The following is a 12,666-nucleotide window of genomic DNA, read 5'->3' as shown; positions in this document are numbered from 1 at the left end:
TCATCGATGTGTAAGATCATGTTGCTTTTTGGGAGCCAAGTGGAGGAAAATAAGCCCCTATATTAATACAGCAGGTATTTAATGCATATATTTTACAGCTGTGCTATGTGTTCATGACACAAGTACTTAAAGTGACCTGAAATTGCTAATGAACAGAGAGCCTTTGTAAAAGCAGTCACAGGTCAAGGACTTGCAGATAAAACTTGTTGAGCGGTACATTGATGGTAGGCTTGTGGCAGGAGAGTGCTATTTGTTCCAGGTTGTTCATAAACATTATTTTCTAGAGGATCATTTCAGCTGAAAGTCTCTCAGGCAAATATCAAGTTAGTAGCATTAAATGTTTTCTGATCTCATAAACATAAGATGGGTGCCTTTTCCCTTTTGTAAAGGAAGCCAACGTGTAGCCCCAGGAAAGTTTTGTTTTGATTTGTTCCCACAGCCTCCACTCTGGGAACTGAAATATTAGTCAGGAATTTATTCCTTCTGTTATTCCAGAAACCATTTCTAAACAGATATGGAAAACGACCCATGCTTGGTGTGTTATATACCTTGTACTTTGGAAACAAGAATGTTGGAAATGACAATTATTACCTAGCATGGAACAGCCAAATTTACTTTTCACTGAGAATAACAGCTAAAGTCCCTCAAAGTTAATGAGAGCTTTTCTCCTGCCTTCCAGGGCTGAGATCTAGATCACAAAATAGGCACAGCAGCTGCTGGTCTGATGGCATCAGTGGTAGGTTCTGGCCAGCCTCAGACAGTTTCACGCAGCTCATGGAGGTCTTCAGAAAGAGACATCTTCTAATGCAGCCCAGGACAGAAGAGGCAGTGGACAGGGAAAATACACCAAACTGAATTGTAACACAAAGAGACAGAAAAGGAAGGAGTTTTCTCCTGCTTCACCTATGAGCGTGCTTTTAATTCTCACCCCCCCCCCCGTCTGAAGGCACTTGGAGTGGGCCATGCTCTAGTTTTGCATTCAGAGGGACAAAGGGAAGGTGCAGAGAGGGAAGACAGGATGCCATTGCCAGCCACCTCTGCGCTACCTTTTCCTTCTCCCCTGAGCTTTATTGGAGCCTGAAATATCACATTGTTTCAGCAAGTGTTGATCGCTGCATCGGTAGTTCTGCAAAATGTTCTAGTTGCACCTTCTCAGTCTTCAGCACAGTGGGCTGCTGACATGCAGACCTGAGAGTACTTCTGCGAAGCCCCAAAAGGTAATGAGAGAAGCCGCCTTCTTGGCAGCAGGCTCCAGCTGAGGCATGTGCTCCGTCACTGGGGGATGCGTGGGTTGCAGACCCCTCAACAAGCTCCATTGCTGCAAGAACAGGGAACGGCGCATAGAAGCTAAGAGTTAAATTGATTCAGTCCTGGGAAGATCTCTGACTCCAAATCTCAGGCAAATTTATTTTAACAGGTTTTTGAGAATGTCAACAATGTTTCTGATCTTCTGGGATTCTTAACCTGTTCAAAGCAGCGATGTGTACAGCATAAGATACCTTGTCAGTCACATGTGTGTGCAGGTGGGCAGTGAACCACAAGCAATTTAGTATGGGTTTTTAAAAGGGGAGAAGTATGTAATTTCTCTCAGAAGCCCTTAACCCCAAAACAGTGATTCAAGCATTAAACGCTAATCAGAGGAGAAAGTCCCAAGCTGTTTCAGGGGAGGAAAAGGACATAAAATTTGAGCTCAAAATGGTTGCATCAAATCTGATCAGAGCACAGGTTAGGTTGCAGGCTAGCCCTGGAAATAGCCACTTTGAGGGGCACATTGCGGATCTCTCCCTGCCCAGCTGGGTGGTGAGGGGCTGCATTGTGCCTGATGGCTTAGGAATCCCCGCACTTCCCGCACTCCTTCGTTCTTTCAAGTAGCGATGAAGTTGTTTGGCTGGATCCTTTATGAAATTTAAAATTGGTTTGTCATTTTCTTTTCGTTTCTCACACCTTATCTAGTTTCTGCATTCTTCCCACTTCAGTAGTCAAAGTGATTGAAAGCCGAAAACTGAGCAGATCTGTCCCTGCAGCAACTTTCCTCACGTTTCTCATTTACCGTTTTATCAAACAGGCTCTTTGTCTCTGCAGTCCCCTGATGTTGCCTCTGTTACACGGAGATATTCTTCAGGTCATGGGGGTTAAAAGAGGGCTAAAAAGGAGATCATATTGGACTTGCTTTACACAGACACGTAGCATTAGACCCAACGCCCAATAGAGGAAAGATATACTACTCCTATTTGATGAGCAGCAGGCCAATAAATTCATTAATCATCATTTTATGCCTCATCAAACACTTCCCAAGTTCCTCCATGGGAGTTATACAAATTAGCCACTGAAAAGGCAGTAATTTTAGTTTAGCTAGGTAAGTGCTTTTTGATTGCCTTCCTGAACAATGCTTCCCTTGACAAGCTAATAAATCAGCCCTTTCTGAATCAGAAGTGCAGCAAGTGCGAACAATAACTCCACATAGTTTCTCCACTGATTTCAGCTGGAAGGCCTAAGAGGATGATCTGGGATCAAAGTCTCTTACTTTATTGCAGAGCAAAAGCTTTCTTTATGAAGAAGAGCTACAGAGAAAATGAGGGATGGGGGGATTTTTTTTTTTTTTAATCAATTAATGAGAGAAAAAGTCTTGAAACAAAAAGGAGGCCTAAGTCTGTGATTGCAGGGCTGCCGGGAGGCCGGCGGAGCGGCAGGGCAGCCCGGGCAGGAGCGGGCTCCGCCGCAGGTGAAGCTGGAGGCGGAATTCGAGGGGCTGCTCCTGCCGAGAGCTGCGGATTACCAGGGTGAGTCAGAATAGAGACTCTGTTTAATCTGCGACCAATTGATTCCTTGAGTGTTTCAGGTATTTGTAGTGTAGGGCTAGATTTGTTGGGTGGCTTTACAGCGGGAAGCCTTCAGGCTGTGCTGCCTTATCTTTTTTTTTTTCCAAATTGCTGCCTTTGACAGTATCATTTTTTTTTTTTTAACTTGGCCGTAAATCATTTCACTAATCAGCTGTCACCAGCCAACACGCATACATTGGCATTCAGCCGGAGAATTCGTTTTGGAAGGCCTTTAGCAACAACAACAACAACAAAAAAAAAAACCCAACAACCCTGTGTTTGTATCAATAATCGTCTGTTAATGTCTCCTGCACGGGGATGTAGAACACGGGGAGCCGGCAGGAAGGGAGAACAATCCGGGGGAAGGGCAGGAGCCGCGCGGGGCGCAGCCCCCCCGGTGCCCAGCGCCGCCCGCCGAGGCGGAGCCCGGGGCTTCCCCTCCCCGAGCCCGGACCCGAGGTATTTTAAGTACAGTGTCTCTTCTCCTCTTCATTAACTTTCCCTCCACACATCACTGCGTGCCTCTGAAAACAACTTGGCAAACTGGGAGCCGTTTATCTCTTTTATCTTGGGACCTGATCCAATTAAATAAGTGCACATTTACATTTGCATCCATCAGGCGTGAGCGCGGAGAGGTCTGTGGTTTGCTTTAAGCAAATAAAAGCCGATTTTTTTTATTTTTTTATTTTTTTTTGCTGAAAAAGAGGTGTCAGGGCCGGGGCCCCGGCGGGAGCGGGGCAGGGAGCGGCGGAGAGGGGCGGCCGCTGCCCCAGCGCCTGCACCGGGGGCTCCCGGCGCGCTGCGAGCCCGCACACGCTCTAATTACAGCAGATGAGTAACGCCGCGCGGAGGACATTAGTTGGAGGTGAAGAGATTTGTGGCTGAGGAGCTGGCAGAGAGCGGGCCGGGAGCCGCTCCGACGGGGCGGGACGCGGGGAGCCGCCCCCGATCCGACGGCAACGATTTCCCTGCCAGGGAACCTGCGGAGGGAGGCGAGAGGGGCCGGGCATCCGCCGCCAGCGCCGTGCGGGGCTCCCGGGGGGAGAGGGCTTCGAAAAAACGCAGCAGCCCCCGGGGAGGGGGGGAGGGGGGGCGGCGAGGTGACCTCTGTGCCACTGCGACCCCTCCCGCTGCCTCCAGCGCTTCGCGGGGAGCAGCCCGGCCCTCCCGCGGGACTCCGCGCAAGGAAACGCTTCTGCCCTGGAGGGAAGGAGAAGAGCCCACGGGGGGTCCCGTTGATCGATCCATCGATTGATCCATCGGGTCAGCATTAGGCGGTCCCGTGGAGGCAGCGAGGCCCCATCGGAGGGGACGCTGGTCCCGGCGGCTCCGGGCGCAGCCTGGGAGCGGCGCTTTGGGGCAGCGCCCGCGCAGCAGCCCCAAATCCCGCAGCAGAGCCCTTTCCCCGGCAAGGGAAGGTCGCAGGCCGGTTCCGCGGCCGCGGTGGAGGAATGCGGGGACAATGCGCCATCTGTCACCGGCGGGCCGGGAGCGCCGCCGAGGGCGCCGAGCTGTGCTGAATGCGCCTTAGCAGATCGCGGTGTAGACTTTGTCTTTCTCTGTCAGAGCCAAGTAAAAAGAAACAGCTGGCCTGAATTTTTAGCACCCATAATTAATTAAGAGCTTCATTCCTGGGATTTGATGATTCAATAAAGCAAGACCCTTATTCCCTTATGTGATTCCAGTGAATATCTACTCCACTCCAATCCTTTTGGGTCCCAAGATAGGGCAGATTAACACTCTTTTTCTGTGGGAGAGAGGGGAAAAAATGCCTCAAGATTGTATCTGAGGTGCACACAAAAGGTAAATTCAAAACTGCCACTTGTTCTCTGCAAAGGCTCCTTATTCTCCGCTATTGATGTATTTGTGCCAGGTTTTAAAGAAACCAGAGGGGGGATGAGGAATTAACATATTGCTCATTTGGAAAAACAGCCGGTTCTGGTTTTGGTAACACTTGTTCCCTTGCCAGCCACAGATGTCCTTACTAATAATCTAGGCAGGTCACAGAAAGAGGGGAGCGGGGGGGCGGCTCCGGGCGCTCCCTGCCCGCCCCAAACCCCGCACCGCCGCCTGCGCAATACACGCACAATATTGCGCGATAAAGTTTTCCTTTTCTTTTTCGATCCATGCGTCCCCTCCAGAGTTTGGCAGAAGAGGGGCTTTAACTTGAAGTCCCCGCGCTTCTCCCCTCCGCAAACCCCTGTGATATTTTTCAGTCGCCTCTTTTTAAACTTGCTGGCCGCCTGATTTCCCGTGTTCTCCTGGCGGAGGGGCTTTCAAGGAGTTCCTAGGCACGAGAGGAGACGATGCTGTCTGGATCCCCTTGCTGAGATGTAGGGAAGAAGCCCAATAAGCCAATTAGCCGCGACCGCGCCGTCCCGGCGGCCGCGGAGGCTCCGCGCCACGCGGGAGCCCCGTAGGTTAATCGGAACAATTGGAAAAGCAACACCGGCGGGACGAGCAGCGGGGGGGATGTAAACACGGTCCGGGGTGTTTAGGGTCTAAACTAGGATTTGTTTTGTTTTTAAGCGTGAAAGAGGAAGCAGCGGGACTGCGCCAGGCTCCCCGCCTCTCCCGACGGGTCTCCGCCACCGGGAAGCGGGGCTGGAGGAAAAGAGGGGTCCCGCGGAGCTCGGGGGACGTGCCAGCCGCACCCCAGCTCTGTCCGGTGTTCTCTAGGAAGGAGGGGAATTCACCGCGGATGAGACCCTCCTGGGGTCTCGTCTTCCCTTGGGAAGAAACTGGCACGTCCAGCCCCGGGACGCGAGGGTTTTTCCCCGGCGTGAGGGCGTTTGGGAGCAGAGGGCGACGCTCCGGCTCCCCGATGGCAGCTTTCCACCAGGTGCCTCCGCACGCCCCTTCCAGGATGCGGGAACCCCGTTTCACGGCGGGATGGAGACTGAGCTATTCCTGCGGCCCCTCGCGTGGGGGGTTTGGGGCTGTCACCTGCGGGAGGGGGCGGCCCTGCGCCTCAGACCGCGCCGTCGGCGACTCGCAGTCCCCCCGTCCCATCGAGGGGGGTGGAAAGGGGCCACCTGCGTCCCGCGGGCGCGGAGGCTGAGCCGTTCCCACCTGCGCCCGTGGGCAAGCACCTGCTCCCAGGCTCGCCGGGGAGAGCCACGGAGCCCTCCTGCCCCAAACCCCGCGGAGGCGGCGGACACGGAGCCCTCCTGCCCCAAACCCCGCTGAGGCGGCGGACACGGAGCCCTCCTGCCCCAAACCCCGCTGAGGCGGCGGCGCTGCCCGGCCCGGGTCCGTTCCCAGCGTGAAGCATCGTTCACGGCCTCTCCGGAGGCTGCTCCCGAGTAACCTACGGCAGCTTTAATTGGCAGCAGACGTTATTTCTATTCTAAGATATCCTATTTTTTTTTCCTAACAACAAATTAACGTGCCAGAGGGGGGAAAAAAAAAAATAAAAAAATAAAAAGGCGGACGCTGCCCCCTCCCCCCGGTCTGTTATAAAAAAAGAAACTGGTAAAATCGTGGTTATGTTAAAGACAGGCTGTAGAGTCCGTCTCCCGTGGCAGGAGAAAGGGTGTAGAATAAAACTGTTGTATGAAATCGATGGGGCTACAATAATAGTTATGGTTTAAAATAGGCGACAGGCTGCAACCTAAAGGAAACGGTTAATTCCCCTAGGAATTTATACATCAAACGAAAACCGTATTGAGATCGCTGATAGAGCTATTCAAAATAGCCCCGATTATAAGGAATAGAGCTTTTGAACGAGAGAAGCTCCTAAGCTGCTTTGCAAAATAGCATTTTCAGAGATAGGAAGATCAGCTGGGGAAAGGTAGAACGACAATTAAATAAATAAATAAATAAATAAATCCACAGCTAGATGAATAATTAAAACCTATTTATTTTGAGACAGTGGTTCCACTGCGGGACCTGTTGTTTCCGCAGGGGGTCTGCCGGCTCCCTGGGGAAAAGGCTCTCCGAGTTCCACCCGAGTTCAGCCCGAGTTGGGTTCCTCCGGGAATCGGAGTGCCGGGGACAGCCCGGGCTGGAGGCGACCCGCGGCGATTTGCCCTCAGCCCCGCACACGGAGCGGCTCCTGCCCCAGCCCCTGGCCACGCCAACTTTCTCACGGTGTAAAGGAGGCAGGTGAGCCCAGTAGAGCTCATTGCGGCGCGAAAAATGCTCCTTCCCGCTGGTCCCCCGACTGGAAGTGAAAGATCCAACGGAGGAATTCGAGCTTTTTTTTTTTTTTTGAAAAATCGATTTATAATTTATAAAGTGACAAAATAACATACTATTATCCCAGGAATATTTGAATCTTTACACATTCAGCTTGAAACAATTTTGATTTTAAACCAGATTATCTACAAAGATCGCGTAACCAAGCGAACGCGGACTGCATCTTTAAAACATAAAATACAAACTGCTCTTTAAAATCCCGTAAAACGTAAATATGCATGAATAAACCTGTTACAGCTTATAAACGGCTCTGACAAAGTTGAGGAGATTACGAAATAATTATCTGACTCGTCAAGAGAGGAACTCGAACCGAACGAAGGGATGGTTCGGCACCAGCGCTATTCCCATCGCGCTAACCGGCGTTCCCACTAAATCCCATCGGAACGAGGAAATCCCGTCCCCGGACCTGGGTCCCGGCACGGTTCCTCTCCGGGATTTGCCCGGAGGGGGCCCCGCGCTCGCTGGGATCGCAGCCCCGGCGGGGACCGCCCGCAGGGAACGCTGCAAGCGGGGAAGGACTCGGTCCCAGCCTCCGCCGCCATCCGCGGAGCAGAGCGGGCGGCAGGAGCCAAACTCGGGCCGAGTGTGACACCTACCTGCCAGCGCCGGCAGCACCGCGCCCGCGGCCGGCCCTGCGCGGGGCTGCGCGCACTGCGGCCCCGGGGGCGGCGGGGGGGGAGGCGGGGGGGGGGGGGGCAGGGGTGTCCCCGCCGCACCGGGAGCCTCCGCCCGCACAGCCCCCAGCCCGGGGCACCGCGGCCAGGCGGGCTAAATCTGGCAGAAAATCGAACTCATTAGCAAAGTTCACCGGCTGATTGCTTTGCATAAAACACGGCACTGATTGGAAGTAATTAGGTTAAAAGATGGGACTGCTCTGCGATTTGGTGTTTCTAACAAGTGCTTTTGTGCACGGCCTGATTTCAGCATTCACCTCCGGGAACAGTCTCTCTCCCTCCCTCCCATCCCAGCCCCGTCCCAGCCTCGCGCAAAGCCGCAGTCCCTTTAGAACCGGCTGCAGGTACCGCTGCGAGGTCGAAACGGACCCCGCGTCTCTGTTAAAACCTGTATTTTTTTTCTCAGCTGTACGTGTATTTGCCCGTTGCAAAAGAAGAGGGGGTTTGACTCTGTTAAAAATCTCTTTTAATTAAATATTTGCATTTTACAAAGGCGGCTGCAGGGTTTTGTATCTAATAAGTATAACCTATTTCCTTTTTTTTTTTTTTTTGCATTATAGTTTAGCTCACACTCAAGGAAAAAAAAAACCAATAGGCATAAAAAATTAAATTAAACTTGTATATATATATTTTAAAACTATGAAACAATTCGGAAAAAGACACAGAAATGTATATATTTATATTACGAAAACAACATTAATGCCTGTACAGGTGTCTTGATTTCATAATTTACTTCAAAGATACTGTATTATCAATTTAAATACAAAAAAGCTACATTAAATATACAGAATAAGATTTCATACAAATCTTTCTTCTTTGTGTGTGTGTGTGAGAGAGAGAGAGTGTCACTCGTTTGCTTTTCACTTGGTTAAGACATTTCTGGGCGGTTTCCACCCAGCCATTTCCAATAGACTCTATAAACTTTTGAGGGGGTGCTGAGAAGGGAGGGGGCAGCTGGTCTTTTTCTGTTTGTTTTGCTTACGTTTGGTGGGTTTTTTTTTTTTTCCTCTTTTCTTTTGGTAGTGGAAAAATAACTGCCAAAGCAATTTATTATTTCTCTCAATAAATTAAAAAAAAAAAAAAAAAAGAACAAAACCACAGTCCCGGGAGGAGGAAGAGGAGGGGGGGTACGAGGAGGAGAAGCCGATATTAAATGTTGGACATACCTTTCTTCAGTTCGTAAGGTGAGTCTTTGCAAAGGTCTACTTGGGACTGGCTCCTGATTATTTTAGTGTCTTTAGCCAGGCTCTCGGCTCTGCTGAGGACAGTCTGGTTTAATCCATTGAAGTGGGCGCCGGGGGCGGCGGCGGGCCCGCCGGCGGGGTGCCCGTGCAGGGCCCCGAAGGAGCCGTAGTTCGTGTACCCGGGGTAGAAGGGCGCCGTGTAGTAGAGCGGCCGCGGCAGGACCGCCCCGTTGGGGAAGGGGCCCTGCGCCGGCGGCGAGCGCGGCGGGGAGCGCGACGGGCCGGGGGGCGCCGCCTCGCCGCCCGCGTCCTTCGCCTTGTCCGCCGAGGTGGCGATCTCGGCCAGCGACCAGAGCTTGGGCTTGGCGAGGGCCGCCTGCTGCGGAGAGTGGATGACGGAGGCGGGCGGCAGCGGGTCGGCGAGCGGCGGGCGGAACGGCGGCGGCTCCTCGCGGCACGGCCCCGGCGGGGAGCAGCCCGGCGCCTTCGGGGGGGCGGCCGGCCCGTCCAGCCGCTCCTCCGACGGCTCCTTGCAATCCGAGTCGCTGAGGCCGCCCTCGGGCTCCCGGGGGCCGGGGGACTCCTGGAGGCGCTCGCAGCCCGGCGCTGCCTTGGGATCCGCCGCTCCTGGAGACGGGGGGTGAGAAAGGAGAGGGGTGGGGGGCAGCTCTCGGGCTCGCCCCGCGCCCCCAAACACGCCCCCCGCGCCCCCCCTCTCCCCCCGCAGCTGCCCCGGATCCCCCCGCCCGGGGTCACCCCCGAGCCCCGCAGCCCTACCTGCCTCCGGCGTCCCGGAGTCGCCCTTCTCCTCCAGTTTCTGGGGCTCGTCCTCGTCGTTTTTCTCCAGGTCGATGTTCTCCTCTTCCTCCTCGTCCTCGCTGCGGTTCCGCGGCGTCCAGGTCATTTTGTTCTCCTTTTTGAGCCGCCGCCGCGCGTTGGCAAACCAGGTGGAGACCTGGGTGAGGGTCATTTTGGTGATGATGGCCAGCATGATCTTCTCGCCTTTGGTGGGGTAGGGGTTTTTGCGGTGCTCGTTGAGCCAGGCCTTGAGGGTGGCCGTGGCGTCCCGCGTCGCGTTCTTGCGGTACGCGGGGTCCCCGTACGGGTAGGAGCCGAGCGGTGCCGCGTACGGGTGGTAGCCCAGGGAACCGGCCATGCCCGGAGCGTGGTCGTAGGGCGAGCCCTGGGGAGAGAGGGGAGAGCGGCCCGGAGGGGCCGGGTCAGGCGGCGGCGGGGCGGCAATGACACGGCAAGGGCAGCGGCAGGGCCTCCTCGCCGGCTTCTCCCCCGGCTCCTTGCCGGGAGAACGCGCCGAATGGGGAGACTCCGGTCCCAGGAGGCCACCGGCAGCGACCCCGCGGCTCTGCCCAAAGGCTTCGCCCGCAAGGATCTGCCCCAAAGGATCTGCCCCAAAGGATCTGCCCCAAAGGCTTCGCCCGAAAGGATCTGCCCCAAAGGCTTTGCCCCAGAGCTTTGTGATAAGGCTCTGTCCAAAAGGCTTTGCCCAAAAGGTTCTGCCCAATATGCTTTGCCTGAAAGGTTTTGCTCCAAAGCCTTCGCCCCAAAGGTTTTGCCCCAAAGCCTTCGCCCCAAAGGTTCTGCCCCAAAGCCTTCGCCCCAAAGGTTCTGCCCCAAAGCCTTTGCCCCAACAGGCTTTGCCCGAAAGGCTTTGCCGGAAAGATTCTGCCCCAAAGGCAGGCGCGGGGAGGCGAGCAGGCAGCCCGGCGAAGGACAGCCATCGCCGGGGAGACCCTGCCCTTCATCCATCCCCCCGGGATGCGACCGCGGCGGGCAACCTGCGGGCCGCTCCGCTAGCAGGGCGGGAGGAGGGGAAAAACACGGGGGAGAAAAGAGAGAAAAGAGGGAAAACGAGAGGAGAGAGAGAAAAAGGAAAAGGGAGAGGAGAGAAGGAAAAAAAGGGAAAAGGAGAAAAGAGAGAAAAAGGGAAAAGGGAAGGAAGAAACTATGAAACTCTGCCCAGACCCTAAACGGAGGGAAGAGGCTGTCGGGGCCGCGGGGATGCCCCGGGCCGGGGCTGCGCACGGCGGGCAGTGCCCTGCCTTCCCCTTCCCTTCCCCGCGGAGCGGCTCGCGGCCACGGGATTAGAGCTCTGCAATATTTAAGCAGCCTAATTATCGCCGTGCGGGGAAAAGTTGCCGGGTTTTATCGCCCGGCTTTCTCCCGTCGCCGCCGTTCATTCCGTTTTCCAATCACAACAAGGTAATTGTTGCGGAATTATCATTGACGCTTCACGAAAATAAAATTTAAATTATCTTTTTTTTTATATATATCTATATTTTCGGTTGAGGGAATGCAGCCGCTGCCTGGCCGAGCCGCTCCCCCCGCAGCAACAGCGTGCGGCGATGCGGGGAAAGTTGGGCGGCGAGGCGGGAGCCGCGCTCCCTTCTCTCCTCATACCTCAAAAATAAAATCAGAACTAAAAAATAGATAAAAACGAAGCAAGCCCGGGAGCGGCTGCCCGGGGCTGCTCTTACCACGTAGGAAGTGAAGGCGGCGGCGGCGGCGGCGGCCGGGTCGGTGCCGTACTGGAGGTGGGAGTTGTAACCGGGGGAAGGGGCGGTAAAGGCGGTAGATCCGGCATAAGGGGAAAAAGCGGAGCCCGAAGAAGATCTCCCGAGTTCATCGGTCCTGGGTCCGGAGATCACGCTGGTGCTGTATGCCGGGCAGGAGTAGAGAGCCAAGGACGCTGACGGCTGGTACAAGTAACCCTGAGGATACGACATGGCCAGGCGCACACATATACCCGCGAGCCCAGGGCAGGAGGGAGCCGCCGCGCTGCCGGGCTGGGGCCGCTGCGGCCGGGGCTTCGCCTCTTCGCCCTCGCCAGCTGGGCAGCGGCGGCACCTTGCTCTGCACCGGGGCTGCCGCTCCGCGCTCGCCTGCAGCCTGGCACCGCTTCCTCCTTCTTCTCTCCCCCTCTCTCTCTTTTTTCGCCCCCCCTTAGCTCACTCGCTCTCTCTCTTCCCCCTTGCACTGGGAAAGAGGGGGGGGGGGGGCGGCTTTTTTTTTTCCCCCCCTTCCTCCTCGCTCTCGCTTTCCGAAGGGTCCTGCCAAGATGCTAAGTTGGAAATTGCAGCTCCTGACGCCTTGTGCGCGGCCCGGCGAGGCTCCTCCTTCGCGGGGTGTTGTCAGTGGAAGGACTGGCAGGACCCCGCTGGGCTGCCGCGGCCGGGCCCAACCAGCGGGAGGGCTGCGCGCTTCCCTCCCCGCGCTGCGAGGCTCAAGTGCGCCGGCTCCTGGATCGCAGGCACCTCCGAGGCGCTCGCACGGCGGCTCCAACTTTCCGCATGTGCTAAATACCGTGCGGAGCCGCGCTGCGCCGGAATGCAAGCCAATCAGTATATGAAAAAAAAAATATAGATAGATATTTAATAAGATTTATTAGCCGCCCGGCTCCCCCCTCTGCGCAGCCACCCCTCCCCTTGCTCTCTGCCCCCTGCCCCTCCCTCCTGTAAATCACTGGAGGTGGAATATACGGGGAAAAGGGGGTGCGGCCGTTGTAGGGTTTGTTTTTTTTTTCCCTTTTCTTTTCTAAACAGAAAAGGCGATTCGATTTTCGGCGGGGGTCCCGCAGCGCTGGGGGGGGGGAAAGGCCCGCGGCCGCGCCGTCGGGGCGGGGGCTGGACCTGTTGCGGAGGGGGGGTCCGGGGAGAAACGGGGGTGCCCAGACAGCAGGGGTGCTCGGAGAGAAGCGGGGGTGCCCGGGGATCGGGGGTGCCCGGGGTGCTGCGAGGATGCCTGAGGATCGGGGTTCGTTTGCGCCGAGGG

At 55.4% G+C, this 12,666-nt stretch overlaps 2 protein-coding genes across 2 annotated transcripts; one reads left to right on the top strand and one right to left on the bottom strand.

Moving 5' to 3' along the window:
• Nucleotides 1-8,296: 8,296 nt before the first annotated feature.
• On the bottom strand, nucleotides 8,297-12,212 carry IRX5 (iroquois homeobox 5). The gene is made up of 3 exons (XM_054078800.1): nucleotides 11,373-12,212; nucleotides 9,655-10,060; nucleotides 8,297-9,504 (listed from the first exon to the last, which is right to left on the bottom strand). The coding sequence occupies exons 1-3, from the start codon at nucleotides 11,619-11,621 to the stop codon at nucleotides 8,843-8,845; spliced, it is 1,317 nt and encodes a 438-aa protein (XP_053934775.1). The 5' UTR covers nucleotides 11,622-12,212; the 3' UTR covers nucleotides 8,297-8,842.
• On the top strand, nucleotides 10,086-11,349 carry LOC128853485 (proline-rich proteoglycan 2-like). Its single transcript, XM_054078802.1, has 2 exons — nucleotides 10,086-10,444; nucleotides 10,501-11,349. The coding sequence occupies exons 1-2, from the start codon at nucleotides 10,119-10,121 to the stop codon at nucleotides 10,844-10,846; spliced, it is 672 nt and encodes a 223-aa protein (XP_053934777.1). The 5' UTR covers nucleotides 10,086-10,118; the 3' UTR covers nucleotides 10,847-11,349.
• Nucleotides 12,213-12,666: the final 454 nt, after the last annotated feature.

The sequence above is a fragment of the Cuculus canorus genome, chromosome 13, assembly GCF_017976375.1.
Source record: "Cuculus canorus isolate bCucCan1 chromosome 13, bCucCan1.pri, whole genome shotgun sequence".
In the NCBI taxonomy this organism is placed as follows: Eukaryota; Metazoa; Chordata; class Aves; order Cuculiformes; family Cuculidae; genus Cuculus; species Cuculus canorus.
This window is presented reverse-complemented; position numbering and strand designations above follow the sequence as displayed.

Excerpts from the sequence above, each read along its gene's own strand:
- IRX5 (XM_054078800.1), bottom strand. The coding sequence starts at position 11,621 with ATGTCGTATCCTCAGGGTTACTTGTACCAGCCGTCAGCGTCCTTGGCT. Across the intron at positions 10,061-11,372 it reads CCGCCTTCACTTCCTACGTG|GGCTCGCCCTACGACCACGC; the intron begins GTAAGAGCAGCC and ends CTCTCTCCCCAG. Across the intron at positions 9,505-9,654 it reads CTCCGGGACGCCGGAGGCAG|GAGCGGCGGATCCCAAGGCA; the intron begins GTAGGGCTGCGG and ends CCCCGTCTCCAG.
- LOC128853485 (XM_054078802.1), top strand. The coding sequence starts at position 10,119 with ATGACACGGCAAGGGCAGCGGCAGGGCCTCCTCGCCGGCTTCTCCCCC. Across the intron at positions 10,445-10,500 it reads CCAAAGCCTTCGCCCCAAAG|GTTCTGCCCCAAAGCCTTTG; the intron begins GTTTTGCCCCAA and ends TTCGCCCCAAAG.